We start from the raw sequence: 14181 nt of genomic DNA, 5'->3' as shown, positions 1-14181 counted from the left end.
CGCGGATGTAAAGAGAATGTTGTGTTCATTCTCAGAATAAATGCCAGAAAACACCCCAGATGCTTCACTGTTGTTTCCTGAATGATAACAGGTGGCTTGCGGTTGTGACCCGTTACACATGCAGTGTGCGAAAAAGCACACTTCCGATCGTCCGGGACGTGTTATTTATAATATCGGACAAATCTTTCACATCTTTCCATTGACGTGTCCGACGGACAAGTGACGTTTTTCCCCCATAATTGTTAGTTTCGGTTCTGCTTGTCGATTCCTAAGGAAATGCATCTCGCCGCTTTCTGTACTGTTACGGGGCGGGCGGGACGTGTAGCACAGTGGCAGGGTTGGGAAACAAAACTCGGTTCTGAGTAAGAACAAATAACAATTGTCCGGTCCCGGGAATAATAAGAGTTGTGAGGACAGGAGGCGGAGGCCGAGCCCTGCGGACCGCAGCTCTCTCTCTATGCTCCGTATCAGCTGATCGCAGCATGGTGCAGCTCAGCGTCTCTCTCTCTCTTTCCACACACAGCGGCTCCGCAGCCCGTTTAACAGCCTCATCTTTGTCAACCTTTCTTATGTTCTTTCTCTAACACGTAATGAAGGTTATTAAGCATTTTAGCTTAGTGTTGTTAATATTGACCGCCATTTCCTTTATGAAGTAAAGCAGCCTCCCTTTCTGTGTCCTCGCGCTGTCCTCACATCCCCGGACCCCCAGACTTGGAGGAGCACAGGGATGTCAGTATTGTTTATGAAGCAGGGTAAAGAAAGTAAATTATTGAAATGAAAATACTATTTATTTACTTTTACAAACAGTGAGTAGCTGGGCAGCTGCAGCATGTGTATTGCAGGACATGTGTTGGACAGACAGAGTGTGCGGTTGGACTCTGTCTCAAAGGCAGGTTGCAGTGTAACATCAGAGAAGACTGGGACTCAGCACGATAGATTCAAACACACACACAGAGACAAGAAGAGAGAAACAGTCGGAGTCATTTCAAATGGCGTGCTCAAAAAAGAGAAAGGTAGACAGCGAAAACAGAGCATTTCATGACATTTTCTCTTACTGGACCTCTTTGAAATGCAATTGAATGCCCCTGCATTATAGCAACAACAACAATAATAACTAGAGAATCCAATTCCTGAAGAAATTGCTAGTGGGAATGCTTTATGCTGAAAATCTGAAGCTAAACTGCTATGCTGAAATGTAATGTGTAAGAAGAAAGTGATGAATTTAGATTGAAATGATACATGAACACTGGGGGCTTGAATGTGTGATGAGAGAAGAAAAGAAAGTAAAAAGGCTTGGAAAAGCAGCAGAATATTTGAACTGCAAACTTTTGAACTAACTTGATGGTGAATGATCTGTCGCCATGGCAACGGCATTTGATGACACCCCATAATACGCTCAGATGCGTTGATGGCTGCATCGTTAACAAACCTGTGAAGTTTTGGGCCGTTCGGAGCATTGTCACTGAAGTTATGAGAAAACCGTGTTTCATGGCGAGCCTTGTCTTGCCATGACAACAGCATTTGAAGAAACCCCATCATTGACGTAGAGCTGTTGAGGGCTGGACCGGTGATATACAAGCGAAGTTTGGGGACGATCGGACCGTGTCCATTGGACTTACAGCGACATCGTGCTTCATGGCGAGTGGTCTGTCGCCATGGCAACGGCATTTGATGACACCCCATAATACACTTAGATGCGTTGATGGCTGCATCGTTACCAAACCTGTCAATGTGACATAATTGTGTTCCATGACACAGGTGTTTATATTTGAGCTAACGACGACAGCTGTGTGTCGCCAATAATGTATAAAATAGGTGGAACATGTTGAAGTCAGTATGAAGTCTCCATCAGACAGAAAAGAATAGGCTCAGACAGTCTGTTAAACTCCAGTGACCACGTCTTTAGCTCAAACACGAACACCTGTGTGTTCTGACATCATCGTGTTCCATGACACAGGTGTTTATATTTGAGCTAACGAGGTGTGCAGAGATCAAAGGTTTCTATTGTTCTGAATGAGAGATAAACCTCTTACATGTGAACGTTTTGTCGAAGAACCGTAACAGATATCTGTGAAATTTCAAAACGTGAAGCATGTCAAGCAAGTTGAGTATCTGAAGTGTACTTTTTGTGTACTTTCGGGTTAATAATGTGGCCTTTTTGGAGGTTTAACTAAAGGTGTGCGGTTGCTACCGTGAGGAAATATCAGCCTGAAATTACAATGGGCTTTAACCCTTTGGAGTCCTGGGCTAATTTGGCCGTCTTCGCATACTTTTGATTTGTCTTAATAAACCCCATTAACCTGTTAAGCCCGAGAGACCCCGGTACCGGGGCACTGCCGCAACATCTTGCAGGAAACAGTGTCTGAGGGCATGTTCATTTAATAAACTATGAATGTTTTATATCCATGTAACGGGAAGAAACTAAGTAACTGATCTTCTTTTTTTTTTTTTTTTTAAAGAAAACCCACAATGCTAACACTGAGCCTCTGAATTAGCAACGAGCGAAAAATGCTAACAGATTACTGCACCGAAAATCACTCAAAAAACCTTATTATTTATCTCTTCTCCACATCCATGACATCGATTCACATCGTGAGGTGACACAGAATCGATGGGTACCCTCATTATCACTGAATTATACGAATTTGCGACGTTATAAACAAAAACAGACATCAAAACAGGTGACGCTAGGTAGCTAAAAATGCTAACATTTTTACCTTGGCTCTGTAGTCTCTCCAAAGTGATCTTCAATGGCATTAAAACGATAAAAACGCTGCCGAAGTTAATCCATAGGTTAATCCAATGTGTCTGTGTCCCTTTGAAATGATTTCTGATAATCCATAAGCAATAAAACTGCTTTTCCGTTTCCAGATGTCAGAGCTAGAGATAGGTTCGCTCTGATGCAAAACTGCATGCGCGAAGCCCCCACCTTTTTTTTCTCACAATGAGTGTGTGTGGGGGACTCCCCCTTCGATTCTATTGGCTCTAACGGTCAGAAAGAGGTGTCAACCATCAAAATCGAGCAAGGGGGGCCAGAGATATGGAAAATCCACCCAAATGACCCCAGAAGTGGTTTCTTTTTGCTAAATCTCTCTAAAAAGGTCAAATGTCACTTGTTTTGCATCAATCTTGATACAGGGTACTTATTATATGTTGTACTTTGGATTCCTAAAGCTTTTAGCCTACCTTACCATCATCCAAGGGTAGTTTTCACTATAAGTAAAAAAGAATTTTTGGATGGACACTATAATTTACAGTTTTTTACTATGTCAAATCTGAATTTTCTTTAAAATTAAAAACATCTATATTAATTCTGACTTTTCTACATCCAACTCACAGGTTTATCATTACTTTGAGAAAAAGGATTATTAATTTAACCCTTTTAGAAGGGAAGATATGGTCATTTGTTCTGGGAATGGGTGCAGCTGTTCTTATGTTCTCTGAGGGGAGGCTCACCTTCCCACACTTTGAAAACCCCTGCTGTAGGTGAAGACTACGGACGGCTCGTGTGAAATGTTTTGGGAGATTGACTATTAATAATGTGATTAATTATTAAATTAATTTCAAACAATAGTATTAAAAGGTTTTTAACCTGTTCCATCCTGAGCCTGTTTTTCAGGTCTCAGGCTCGAAAATGACATTCCCAGAATCCCTTCTAAAAGGGTTAAATTAATAATCTTTGTTCTGATAAACCTTAGAGTTGGATGTAGAAAAGTCAGAATCAATATAGATGTTTTTTATTTTAAAGAAAATTCAGATTGAACATAGTAAAAAACTGTAAATTATAGTGTCCGTCCAAAAATTATTTTTTACTTATAGTGAAAACTACACTTGGATGATGGGTTAGTAGACTAAAAGCTTTATGAATTCAAAGTACAACATATAATAAGTACAACCTGGTCTCACCAGAATGCGTGACTCCACCACGACTCCTTAACACCGCAGTGCGTGGTGGAGTCACGAACTTTGCTACATTTACGTGTCTGCACCACGCGAACAACCCCAATGTAAAGTGAATGAGGCTCCTTTGTCGTGGTGCACACACGCATTTCTACAACGTCCCGCAGTGAGCTTTTATTCTATAAAACGTTTTAAAATCTACTTTATAGCTTGTAGTAACTCACGGGAGGCTTCTTTTATTTTATTTATATTCATAATCATTTTTATTTTTCGTCAGAATGTATTATGGTGCATTAGTTACGAATTTTTGTTCTCAAAAAACAGTGCATTTTATTGTATTACGGACCCAAAGAGCAATGTGAGCGTCCATTCCCATTGGATAACGGAGGATTTTATACCCGGAAGTAAGTATTCTCCTTACTGTCGATTGATTTTATTTACAGTGATATCTGCACTACTCATCAACTCGAAAACACCAGATTATCCTTGTTAATTACACAACATTGATTGGTTTAAATTGTGTACAATGCTTTTGTATTTTCCCCTTTCGATTCGGAGAAACAAATATTTTTTCTGAGTTTTTGGATGGCAGAAGACACTACACTACCCAGAATCCTCAGCTCTGGAACTACACCATGTGCTTAGAACGTGTCCTACCCCCCCCCTTAGGTCACAGGCTCCTCCAAAAGTGCAACACAATAAAACAGATACACAGACAAAATAGTGCAAGTAAATACAAAAAGAAAAATAGTAAAATAGTAAAATAGTAAAAAGTGAAATAGTGCAATAAGAGTCTATATACAAGTGATTGGAATATGATATATTAGATACATAATTTCTAAGTAGCAGCCAGATGAATGTTATGGATGTTGTTTCTAAGTTCAGGTGTTTAATAGTCTTATGGCCTGTGGGATGAAACTGTCCCTGAGTCTGGTGGTTTTAGTCCGGATGCTGCGGTACCGCCTGCCAGACGGCAGCAGACAGAACAGTTTGTGGCTGGGGTGATGGGGGTCTTTTATAATCCTGAGGGCTTTCTTTAAGGTTAACCTGGTATTTTTACTACATTTATTTTAGTTACTTTACAGATTTGGATTAATGATGTGAAATATAAACAACCCTTAAATCAGACTTTAGTTACACCTGAGTAAAATTCAGTGAAGGTGATTGTCAAGTGCCAACAATCAGGCGAGATATTTGGTAGTGGGTGCTTGAGAAGACTAAATATTTATCTGCAGGGTTAAATTAATAATCTTTTTTCTCAAAGTAATGATAAACCTGTGAGTTGGATGTAGAAAAGTCAATCAATATAGATGTTTTTTATTTTAAAGAAAATTCAGATTTTACATAGTAAAAAACTGTAAATTATAGTGTCCGTCCAAAAATTCTTTTTTACTTATAGTGAAAACTACCCTTGGATGATGGGTTAGTAGACTAAAAGCTTTAGGAATCCAAAGTACAACATATAATAAGTACCCTGTATCAAGATTGATGCAAAACAAGTGACATTTGACCTTTTTAGAGAGGTTTAGCCAAAACCACTCCACCTCTGAGGTGATTTGGGTGAAAATGGTTTTCTTTTCATATCTCTGGCCCCCCTTGGTCGATTTTGATGGTTGATACCTCTTTCTGACCGTTAGAGCCAATAGAATCGAAGGGGCAGCCCCCCACACACACTCGTTGTGAAAACAAACGGTGGGGGCTTCCCGCATGCAGGTTTGCACCAGAGTGAAGCGATCTCTCGCTCTGACATTTGGAAACGAAAAAGCAGTTTTATTGCTTATGGATTATCAGAAATCATTTCAAAGAGCACACAGACACATTGGATTAACCTATGGATTAACTGCAGCATCGTTTTTTATCGTTTTAATGCCATTGAAGACCAGTTTTGACCAAGGTAAGCCATGTTAGCGTTTGTAGCTACCTAGCGCCACATGTTTTGATGTACGTTTTCGTTTATAGCGTCGCAAATGTTTATCACTGAGTGTTGAGGTGGACACCCCCAGATTCTGTGTCTCCAGGAGATGCTAATCGATGGGTTGGCTGTGCATCTAGGATAAGTAATAAGGGAGTTATGAGTGAGTTTAGGTGCAGTGATAGGTTACATTTTTTCGCTCGTGGGTAATTCAGAGGCTGAGTGTTAGCATTGTGGGTTTTTTTGGGGAAAAAAAATTAAAAAGATCAGTTAGCTGAGTTTCTTCCCGTTACATGGATATAAAACATTCATAGTTTATTAAATATTAAGATTCCTTAGACGTTGTTTCCTGCAAATGACGCGTTTATCCGCCCGGTACCGTGGGGGCGGTGCGTAACAGGTTAACAAATAAGGAGTGAGAGTGACGCATGGCCAAAACCGGAAGCTGCATACACTCTGTTGGCTACCATTAGCAGCTAACGTTTTTGCTCCGATTTTTACATAAAAATTGAATTATGGATTATAAATAATTTTTTCAAAGCCCCAGATACATTATTAACCTATGGATCAACCGATGCAGCCGCGTTTTTTCTCGTTTCAATGCCATTGAACACGTCTTTTGATCAGATTGACAGCTACGGTGAGACGATCTCCCGTAAAAGCTCCGTAAAGGTACGTGTTGTGATGTCTGTGTATGCTTCCCCTGTCGCGAGTTCGGATCGCTCAGTGATGATACTATACCTATATAATCTGTGGAGTCTCAGCTTTAATCGGATATATTGTATGTGCAGTTTCGATAAGTAATAAGGGTATCTTTATCTTGAGTTATGCGCTTAGTGCTAATTCAGAGGCTTGATATTACCCTTGTGTTTTGTTTTGGTAAAAATGGTTCATATCTTCAGTTTGCTGAGATTCTTCCCGTTAATCTGGTGCTCAACATGAATAGTTTCATAAATGTTGAGAAGCCCTGAGACACAGTCTCGGAAAAAAATTGTGGGGGGGGGGTCCACTGGGGGGACCGTCGTCCTTAACCTGTTGAGCCCGAGAGACCCCGGTACCGGGGCACTGCCGCAACATCTTGCAGGAAACAGTGTCTGAGGGCATGTTCATTTAATAAACTATGAATGTTTTATATACATGTAACGGGAAGAAACTCATCTAACTGATAATTTTTTTTATTTTTCAAAAGAAAACCCACAATGCTAACACTGAGCCTCTGAATTAGCAACGGGCGAAAAATGCTAACAGATTACTGCACCGAAAATCACTCACAAAACCCTATTATTTATCTTTTCTCCACATCCATGACATCGATTCACATCGTAAGGTGACACCGAATCGAAGGGTATCCTCATTATCACTGAATTATACGAATTTGCGACGTTATAAACAAAAACAGACATCAAAACAGGTGACGCTAGGTAGCTAAAAATGCTAACATTCTTACCTTGGCTCTGTAGTCTCTCCAAAGTGATCTTCAATGGCATTAAAACGATAAAAACGCTGCTTAAGTTAATCCATAGGTTAATACAATGTGTCTGTGTCCCTTTGAAATGATTTCTGATAATCCATGAGCAATAAAACGGATAATCCATGCTTTTCCGTTTCTAGATGTCAGAGCTAGAGTGTAGCTTCACTCTAATGCAAAATGACATGCGCAAAGCCCCCACCTTTTTTTTTCACAATGAGTGTGTGTGGGGGACTCCCCCTTTGATTATATTGGCTCTAACGGTCAGAAAGAGGTGTCAACCATCAAAATCGACCAATGGGTTCCAGAGATATGAAAAAAAATACATTTCCACCTCAGAGGTGGAGTGTTTTTGGCTAAACCTCTCTAAAAAGATAAAATGTCAATTGTTTTGCATCAATCTTGATACAGGGTACTTATTATAGGTTGTACTTTGGATTCCTAAAGCTTTTAGTCTACCTTACCATCATCCAAGGGTAGTTTTCACTATAAGTAAAAAAAAATATTTGGACGGATACTATAATTTACAGTTTTTTACTATGTAAAATCTGAATTTTCTTTAAAATAAAAAACATCTATATTGATTCTTACTTTTCTACATCCAACTCACAGGTTTATCATTACTTTGAGAAAAAAGATTATTAATGTAACCCTTTTAGAAGGGAAGATATGGTCATTTGTTCTGGGAATGTCATTTTCGAACCTGAGACCTGAAAAACAGGCCTAGGGCTTAACAGGTTAAGAGGTTAAGTGTCTATTGCTAAGAATGGAACAATTCCAGGTTACTTTTGAGAATATACATTAAAGGATGATACAAAATGTACTTAATGAAATTCCATTTGAACAATTGCATTTTATTTTTAATTGTTGTCTTTTAAGATGATTCAGATGATTCAGAAATATCAGATTTATTTTAGACCAAACAAACCCAGACCTACCACCTACGGGTGGCTACATCCTTACATTTAAATGTAATAATAAGAATATTCAAAACACATTTTAAGAACTTGTTGAAGGATTTGTGGACTATGGGATGTTGTATTTTCCTCTTTGGCAATAATGTTATAGCAATTCAGCCAGCTTTTCTTACGATTATGCAGTATTTAATATTTTTTGGGAAATGTTTATCAAGTACCACACACGGTCTGAATGTTGACTTTATTTATTCACTTTATTTTATATTTTCAGTAACTGAACAAAATGTATTGTAAAACAGGGTATTATTAGTAAATTCACAAAATGACATTAAAATTAGTAAAATATTGAGCATAAAAGAAACTCCAATATGAATATTTAAATCAACAAGGAAAGCATATTTGAATGTGCACAGTATAAGCTTTATAAAGCCACCTACATGTTTTACAAACCCCTGCTCATTAATTGTTTCTTGGTGTTTTTCTCTGGCTTAAATAAAATAATAAAACATTTTGGAGCGAATATACACGTAATTAGTCCAAAACTGGAGGCCAGAATGGCAAATATCTCCACAGCCACAGTATATTTCCCAGGAGAGCTGACATATGCTGGGATAAATGTGATCCAGACTGCACAGAATATCAACATGCTGAATGTGATAAGCTTGGCTTCATTAAAGTTATTAGGTAGTTTCCGAGCTAGGACAGCTAACACAAAGCAAAAGACAGCCAGTAAGCCTATATACCCAAGTACAGCCCAGAACCCCAAAGCTGATCCTAATGCGCACTCCAGGATGATTCTCTCCTTGTATGTTGTGAGGTTTTTAATTGGAAAGGGGGGACTAAGAACTAACCAAATAGTACATATCAAAACTTGAATAAACGTGAAAGACACTACAGTCAATCTTTGCTGTGAAGGCCCAAACCATTTCATCAAATTACTACCTGGTAGTGTAGCTTTGAAGGCCGTCAGAACTACTATAGTTTTTCCAAGAACACAAGACATGCAGAGGACGAATGTGATCCCAAACGCTGTGTGGCGCAGCATGCAGGACCATTCCGAGGGTGCTCCAATGAACGTTAATGAACATAAGAAACATAGAGTCAGGGAGAAGAGCAGCAAGAAGCTCAGCTCAGAGTTGTTGGCCCTGACAATTGGAGAGCTCCTGTGACGATAGAACACAGCCGCCGTTATAATGGTGAGACAGGCACCACCGATTGAAAAAGCAGCCAAGACGATTCCAAGGGCCTCGTTGAAGGAAAGAAACTCTACAGGTTTGGGAAGACACGTATCTCTCTCTGCATTAGGCCAGAATTCCTTGGGGCAAGGGAAACAATCAAAGGAATCTGAAAAAAAGAAAAGAGCTTTAAGCAGTTGGAATTTATATTTTATGTTGTAGACATACATTAGAAAAACAAATACCTGTCGCATTGCTAATCTCTCCCTCGGGACACGGTGTACAGTCATAACAGCAGATGGGTTTTCCTTTCTGAAGCACTTTACGAGTTCCTGAAGGACAGCTGTCAGTGCACACTGACACAGGCACCTGTCACATATATACAAATTAACTCACATGTAGACAGGTGTGCTCTGAAGCTAAAATTATAAAAGGATAGGATCATGTATTTTTCTTCACAATGTTTTTCTTTGTGTCTTTTACATTTTTGTATTTTCAACCTCACTGCCAAGGCGATACAATCCAGTTTTTGTGAGAAAATAAATCAGCTAAAGCTAAAGTAAGTTTCAGCAGTTTGAAAGTGATTATCTTATCTAGATAAAAGTATTTGATATAAAACCTTTAATTGTGTCACTTTTCTCCACGCGTATTTTAAATAATAAACGTAACTTTTATACTAAAAATACTCTCTCAATATTTTGTAACATTGGAATTTGTATGAGGTACCCTCATAATATTTATGGTCAGAATAAACAATTTCAGAGACCTTAAACTCTTTATAAAAATTAAAGACTCTATACCCTTTAAGATGATATGAAAATGTAACATGTTCAATTATTGCTTTGGGGCTCCTCACCTGTGTGCCACCCTCCACCCAGGTGAGGTTCCTGTTGATAAGGAACTCCTGGCCCACCGGCAGTGATGAATCGTATTGCCCCACAGTCACCAACTCAATGCTGCCACTCTCCTTTTTTTGCCAGTTTACCAGCTCATATGTGGCCACAGGATCCCCGTTGGCATCAAATGACACATCATAACCATTTTGGGAAAAATTTACTTTTTTCAACTGATTAAGAACCTAGGGATGAAGTAAAGCAAGACAGTGAAGGGGATAAAAGAAATAATTTAAAAGTAAAATGAGCATTCATTTGATAACATAGACATGCAGCTTAAAAGAACATCATTATTTTACTGACCTCTTTGGACTCTAGCTTAGTGAACTTATCACACTGTGTAGTAGAATCAGTTTTCTGACACACTGCGTTATGAATGGCATGCGCTATTGCATAGACAGCCTTGTACGCCATGTTAGTGATTCGAAGTTGAGATGTGTCAGTGTATGAGCTCTGGAGCGTCTTTATATTTTCAGTTCCATCACACACACTCCTGTCTGTGGCTTCACCTAAAAACACAGAGACAGAGGGAGGTGTTTTTAGCCATGACGATTACATTCATTCATTCTTATGTGTGTATTGTGTTATTTAACCTGCCAAACAAGCATTGCAAAAAAATGATGTCTTTAGTGTTGAGATTTATTCTTATAACAATCTTACTTTACATCAAATGTCACGCAAGCCGACATGTCTATCTGTTTTTTACGTTATTTACTTATTTTCAAATGTCAGCAGCTCATATTTACACAAATCAGTCATCAGACAAATACTTATTGTATAAGGCAAAACATGTATTCCTTGTATTTAATACTGACTTGCCCTGTTATAATGATGCATGATGGACACTAGAACCAGCAGTACAGGATAATCAGAGACCCTTATCACACTAGAAATAAACTTTCTGATGTCTGGTAGACGGTAACACACTAACAGGCCTACACAGCTTTATTCAACTCGCAATAAGACTGCTGAACTCTTGAAGTCAGGACTTTGATACTGTCACTTTACATTTAAATTCTTGTACTTACTCTTTAACTCATCTACACATATACCGTGTAGTTATTACTTCTCATAAAGCATACATTTACTAAATTCCTGTTTACAGTTCATCTTCTTTATTTTACAATTACTGAAAACCTGTCAACAAATATATTCCACATTTGATATGTGTTTTATTTTACATATATTTTAACTCTGCACTATATGTTTTAGATAAGCAGGATTAGCAAACAGGGTTTTGTCTTTAAGAGGCTGATCATTTTGGGCAACACAATCAAGACACTACTGTGAGTGTCATGAATGTTTAAAATTGGCACAACTTTCTCACTTTTTACCAGCCTGCAGTTGAATGCTTCCTCCCAGAACATGGTGAGCAATGGGGAGTCAGCCACTTTAGAGGGAGAGAGATCCAGCAGGAAGTCCCTCAGACCTGGGATGACAGATTTTTCAATGCCAAATCCGATGGCTCCAGAAAGGAAGCTGAACCTCAGCATGTCTGGGTCAGTTACCCAGGACTCACTACCTATCCACTGGCGAGGTGGAGAAGGCTTGCGTGAGAGCTCCTCCAGCAGAATTCCCATATCTCCAATGGAAGTAAATGCCAGAACAACCTTAGCCGTTGACCTGGTGGGACGTTCAATGACATATGAAAACAATAGTTATAATATATGAGTATAATTGTATTTTATACATTACAAGTCATACTGTAAGTATGAAGAAAAACAAAACATGAGAGATGAGAAACAGATATATTGGCACATTTCCTGTTGTAATAAAAACATGTTCCATCACTTTTAGAACTTGTTTTGGTTTTCTGTGCAGAAGGTCAGTTTCAGCACAGTGAACTAAAGGAGAATCAGTGATATAGAAACCTGCGGATAACGTCAGCTACTCTCTGGATCCGGCTACGTGGGTGGGTCCGATAGAAAGACTCTGAATATTCCACACAGATCCCCTCTTTACGTGCTGCATGCAGGAAAGACGCCATGCCATTGTTGCCATAGTCAGAATCCGACCGGACAGCACCTATCCAAGTCCAGCCAAAGTGTTTTACCAGCTTGGCCAGCGCGTCAGCCTGGAATTGATCACTCGGGATTGTTCTGAAGAAACTCGGGTACTGCTGCTTATCAGACAGGCATGCACACGTGGCAAAGTGGCTCACCTAAAGAAAACAACAGTTATTTACCGGGACAGAGGCAAAACAAGTAATGGACTCAAACACAGTTTGCAATAAATTCTCAATATTTACTTGAGGTATGTTGAAGGGCCCGATGATGCGCGACATACTGATGGAAGACGTGGACGCAGACGCACCAACAACGGCCATCACCATACCAGACTCTGAGCATTTGTCGCCGGTGTTAAACACCGGGTCCAGTCCCCCTGAAAGCTGAAATGCAACATGCACCGCCACGGACACCGAGGCACATGAGTCATAGATGTCATAACCAAGCTTGATCCCCGGAAGCAGCTCCGTGCTGTTGTTAATCTGCTCGATGGCGAAGACCATTGCACGTGAGAAGCGCAGTCCACGGGAGTTGATGCTGCACACAGACATCGGTGTTAACAGGTTAATGTTAAAACTTTAAGATTTAAAAATAATACGTGATAGACTACAAGATGACTGAAATTCAAATATATGGTCTTGATAATAACGAATAGCATCTCTGTAGGCTTTATGGGAATGTCACCCGTCAAAAACCCAAACACATGATTAGATATTAATATATCCAATATTCACAATAACTTTGCTGAATTGATTCAATGGTCCAATAAATCACAAGTTTCACATTTTCCATTCAACAAATGGTTAAGTATGTATACATCAGTTAAACTATTAACTTTTATGAAATAGAAAAAATAAATCCATATTATGTAAAAAACTAAAAGATTTATAAATGATTATTATTTTAAAAGTTTGTACATACAACACAGTACATTGCAACACAAATTCACAATATAAACATCAATATACTGTATATGCCCACAGTCTAGCCGAAATCTCCCTGTACTAACCTCCCTGCGCAGCTTAGTGGCTCGGGCATGGTGGTGTAGTTATGCTTCACAGTGTGCATGTTGGAGTGTATGGAGAAAACACCCCCAATAACATAGTCACCGTCCATAGAGATTGCAGGTTGACGAGTGGTACCTTGTAGCTTACATGTCACAGATGAAGCATTAGTGCTAAGCACAGCAGCAGTCCTATCCCCTGTAAGCCCAGCCGCTTGTTTCACACCATCCCCAAAACTATTCAAAACAAGAACTGACTTCAGCTCACACAAAGCTATAGACAGTATCAGACCAATAAGAGACATCTCCATCATCAACTGTCGCCAAGTGGGCAAACTGTACTGTGTGTTCTCACTGGTTTATAACGTTTTTCAGGCGCTTCCCTCCTTCTACCCAACCCGGTATCACGGCAAGACGTGAACATGTGACGATCTACCATGCTGGGAGACGTGAATATGTCACGGTTTCGTCCCTTCAAACGTGACAGTTACACGGTATTGTTAACATGGCCCAACCAGTGGAGAAATACCCGGAAGTGCCAAGCAAATGGTCTACCGCGCCTATTGGTCGGTTTTTATTGTCAAAATTAGATGTTTTTAATTTATTTTTTAATCGTCACACTCGATTTTGCCGATTTTCTTGTTGCTCTAGCTGGTCGACACCTCTTTTAGCAGAAACAAAGGCTACATTAATGTATTAAATTGATGTTAATCCATGTGTGTGGATCATAGACTGTATAACAAGTCTGACAAACAGGAAGGACTGCCGCCAAAACTGAAAACGTGACGTGGATCATAAATATATCAGCAATTAAACAACATCTTACATTTCTTTTCACACAATACGTCTCCTTGCAGTATCAATACTAATTCGGCTGACTTTTATATTTGATCCAATTGGTAGATAG

The 14181-nt window shown here is 39.3% G+C and overlaps 1 protein-coding gene across 1 annotated transcript; it reads right to left on the bottom strand.

The window, feature by feature from the left end:
- Positions 1-8639: 8639 nt before the first annotated feature.
- LOC117470589 (extracellular calcium-sensing receptor-like) lies at positions 8640-13402 on the bottom strand. The gene is made up of 8 exons (XM_034115406.1): positions 13281-13402; positions 12514-12808; positions 12137-12426; positions 11593-11888; positions 10569-10774; positions 10229-10450; positions 9618-9741; positions 8640-9541 (listed from the first exon to the last, which is right to left on the bottom strand). The coding sequence occupies exons 1-8, from the start codon at positions 13385-13387 to the stop codon at positions 8640-8642; spliced, it is 2442 nt and encodes an 813-aa protein (XP_033971297.1). The 5' UTR covers positions 13388-13402.
- Positions 13403-14181: the final 779 nt, after the last annotated feature.

Source organism: Trematomus bernacchii, unplaced genomic scaffold (genome assembly GCF_902827165.1).
Source record: "Trematomus bernacchii unplaced genomic scaffold, fTreBer1.1, whole genome shotgun sequence".
Lineage (NCBI taxonomy): Eukaryota > Metazoa > Chordata > Actinopteri > Perciformes > Nototheniidae > Trematomus > Trematomus bernacchii.
This window is presented reverse-complemented; position numbering and strand designations above follow the sequence as displayed.

Excerpts from the sequence above, each read along its gene's own strand:
- LOC117470589 (XM_034115406.1), bottom strand. The coding sequence starts at position 13,387 with ATGGACGGTGACTATGTTATTGGGGGTGTTTTCTCCATACACTCCAAC. Across the intron at positions 9,742-10,228 it reads GGGTGGAGGGTGGCACACAG|GTGCCTGTGTCAGTGTGCAC; the intron begins GTGAGGAGCCCC and ends TATATGTGACAG. Across the intron at positions 9,542-9,617 it reads AGAGATTAGCAATGCGACAG|ATTCCTTTGATTGTTTCCCT; the intron begins GTATTTGTTTTT and ends TCTTTTTTTCAG.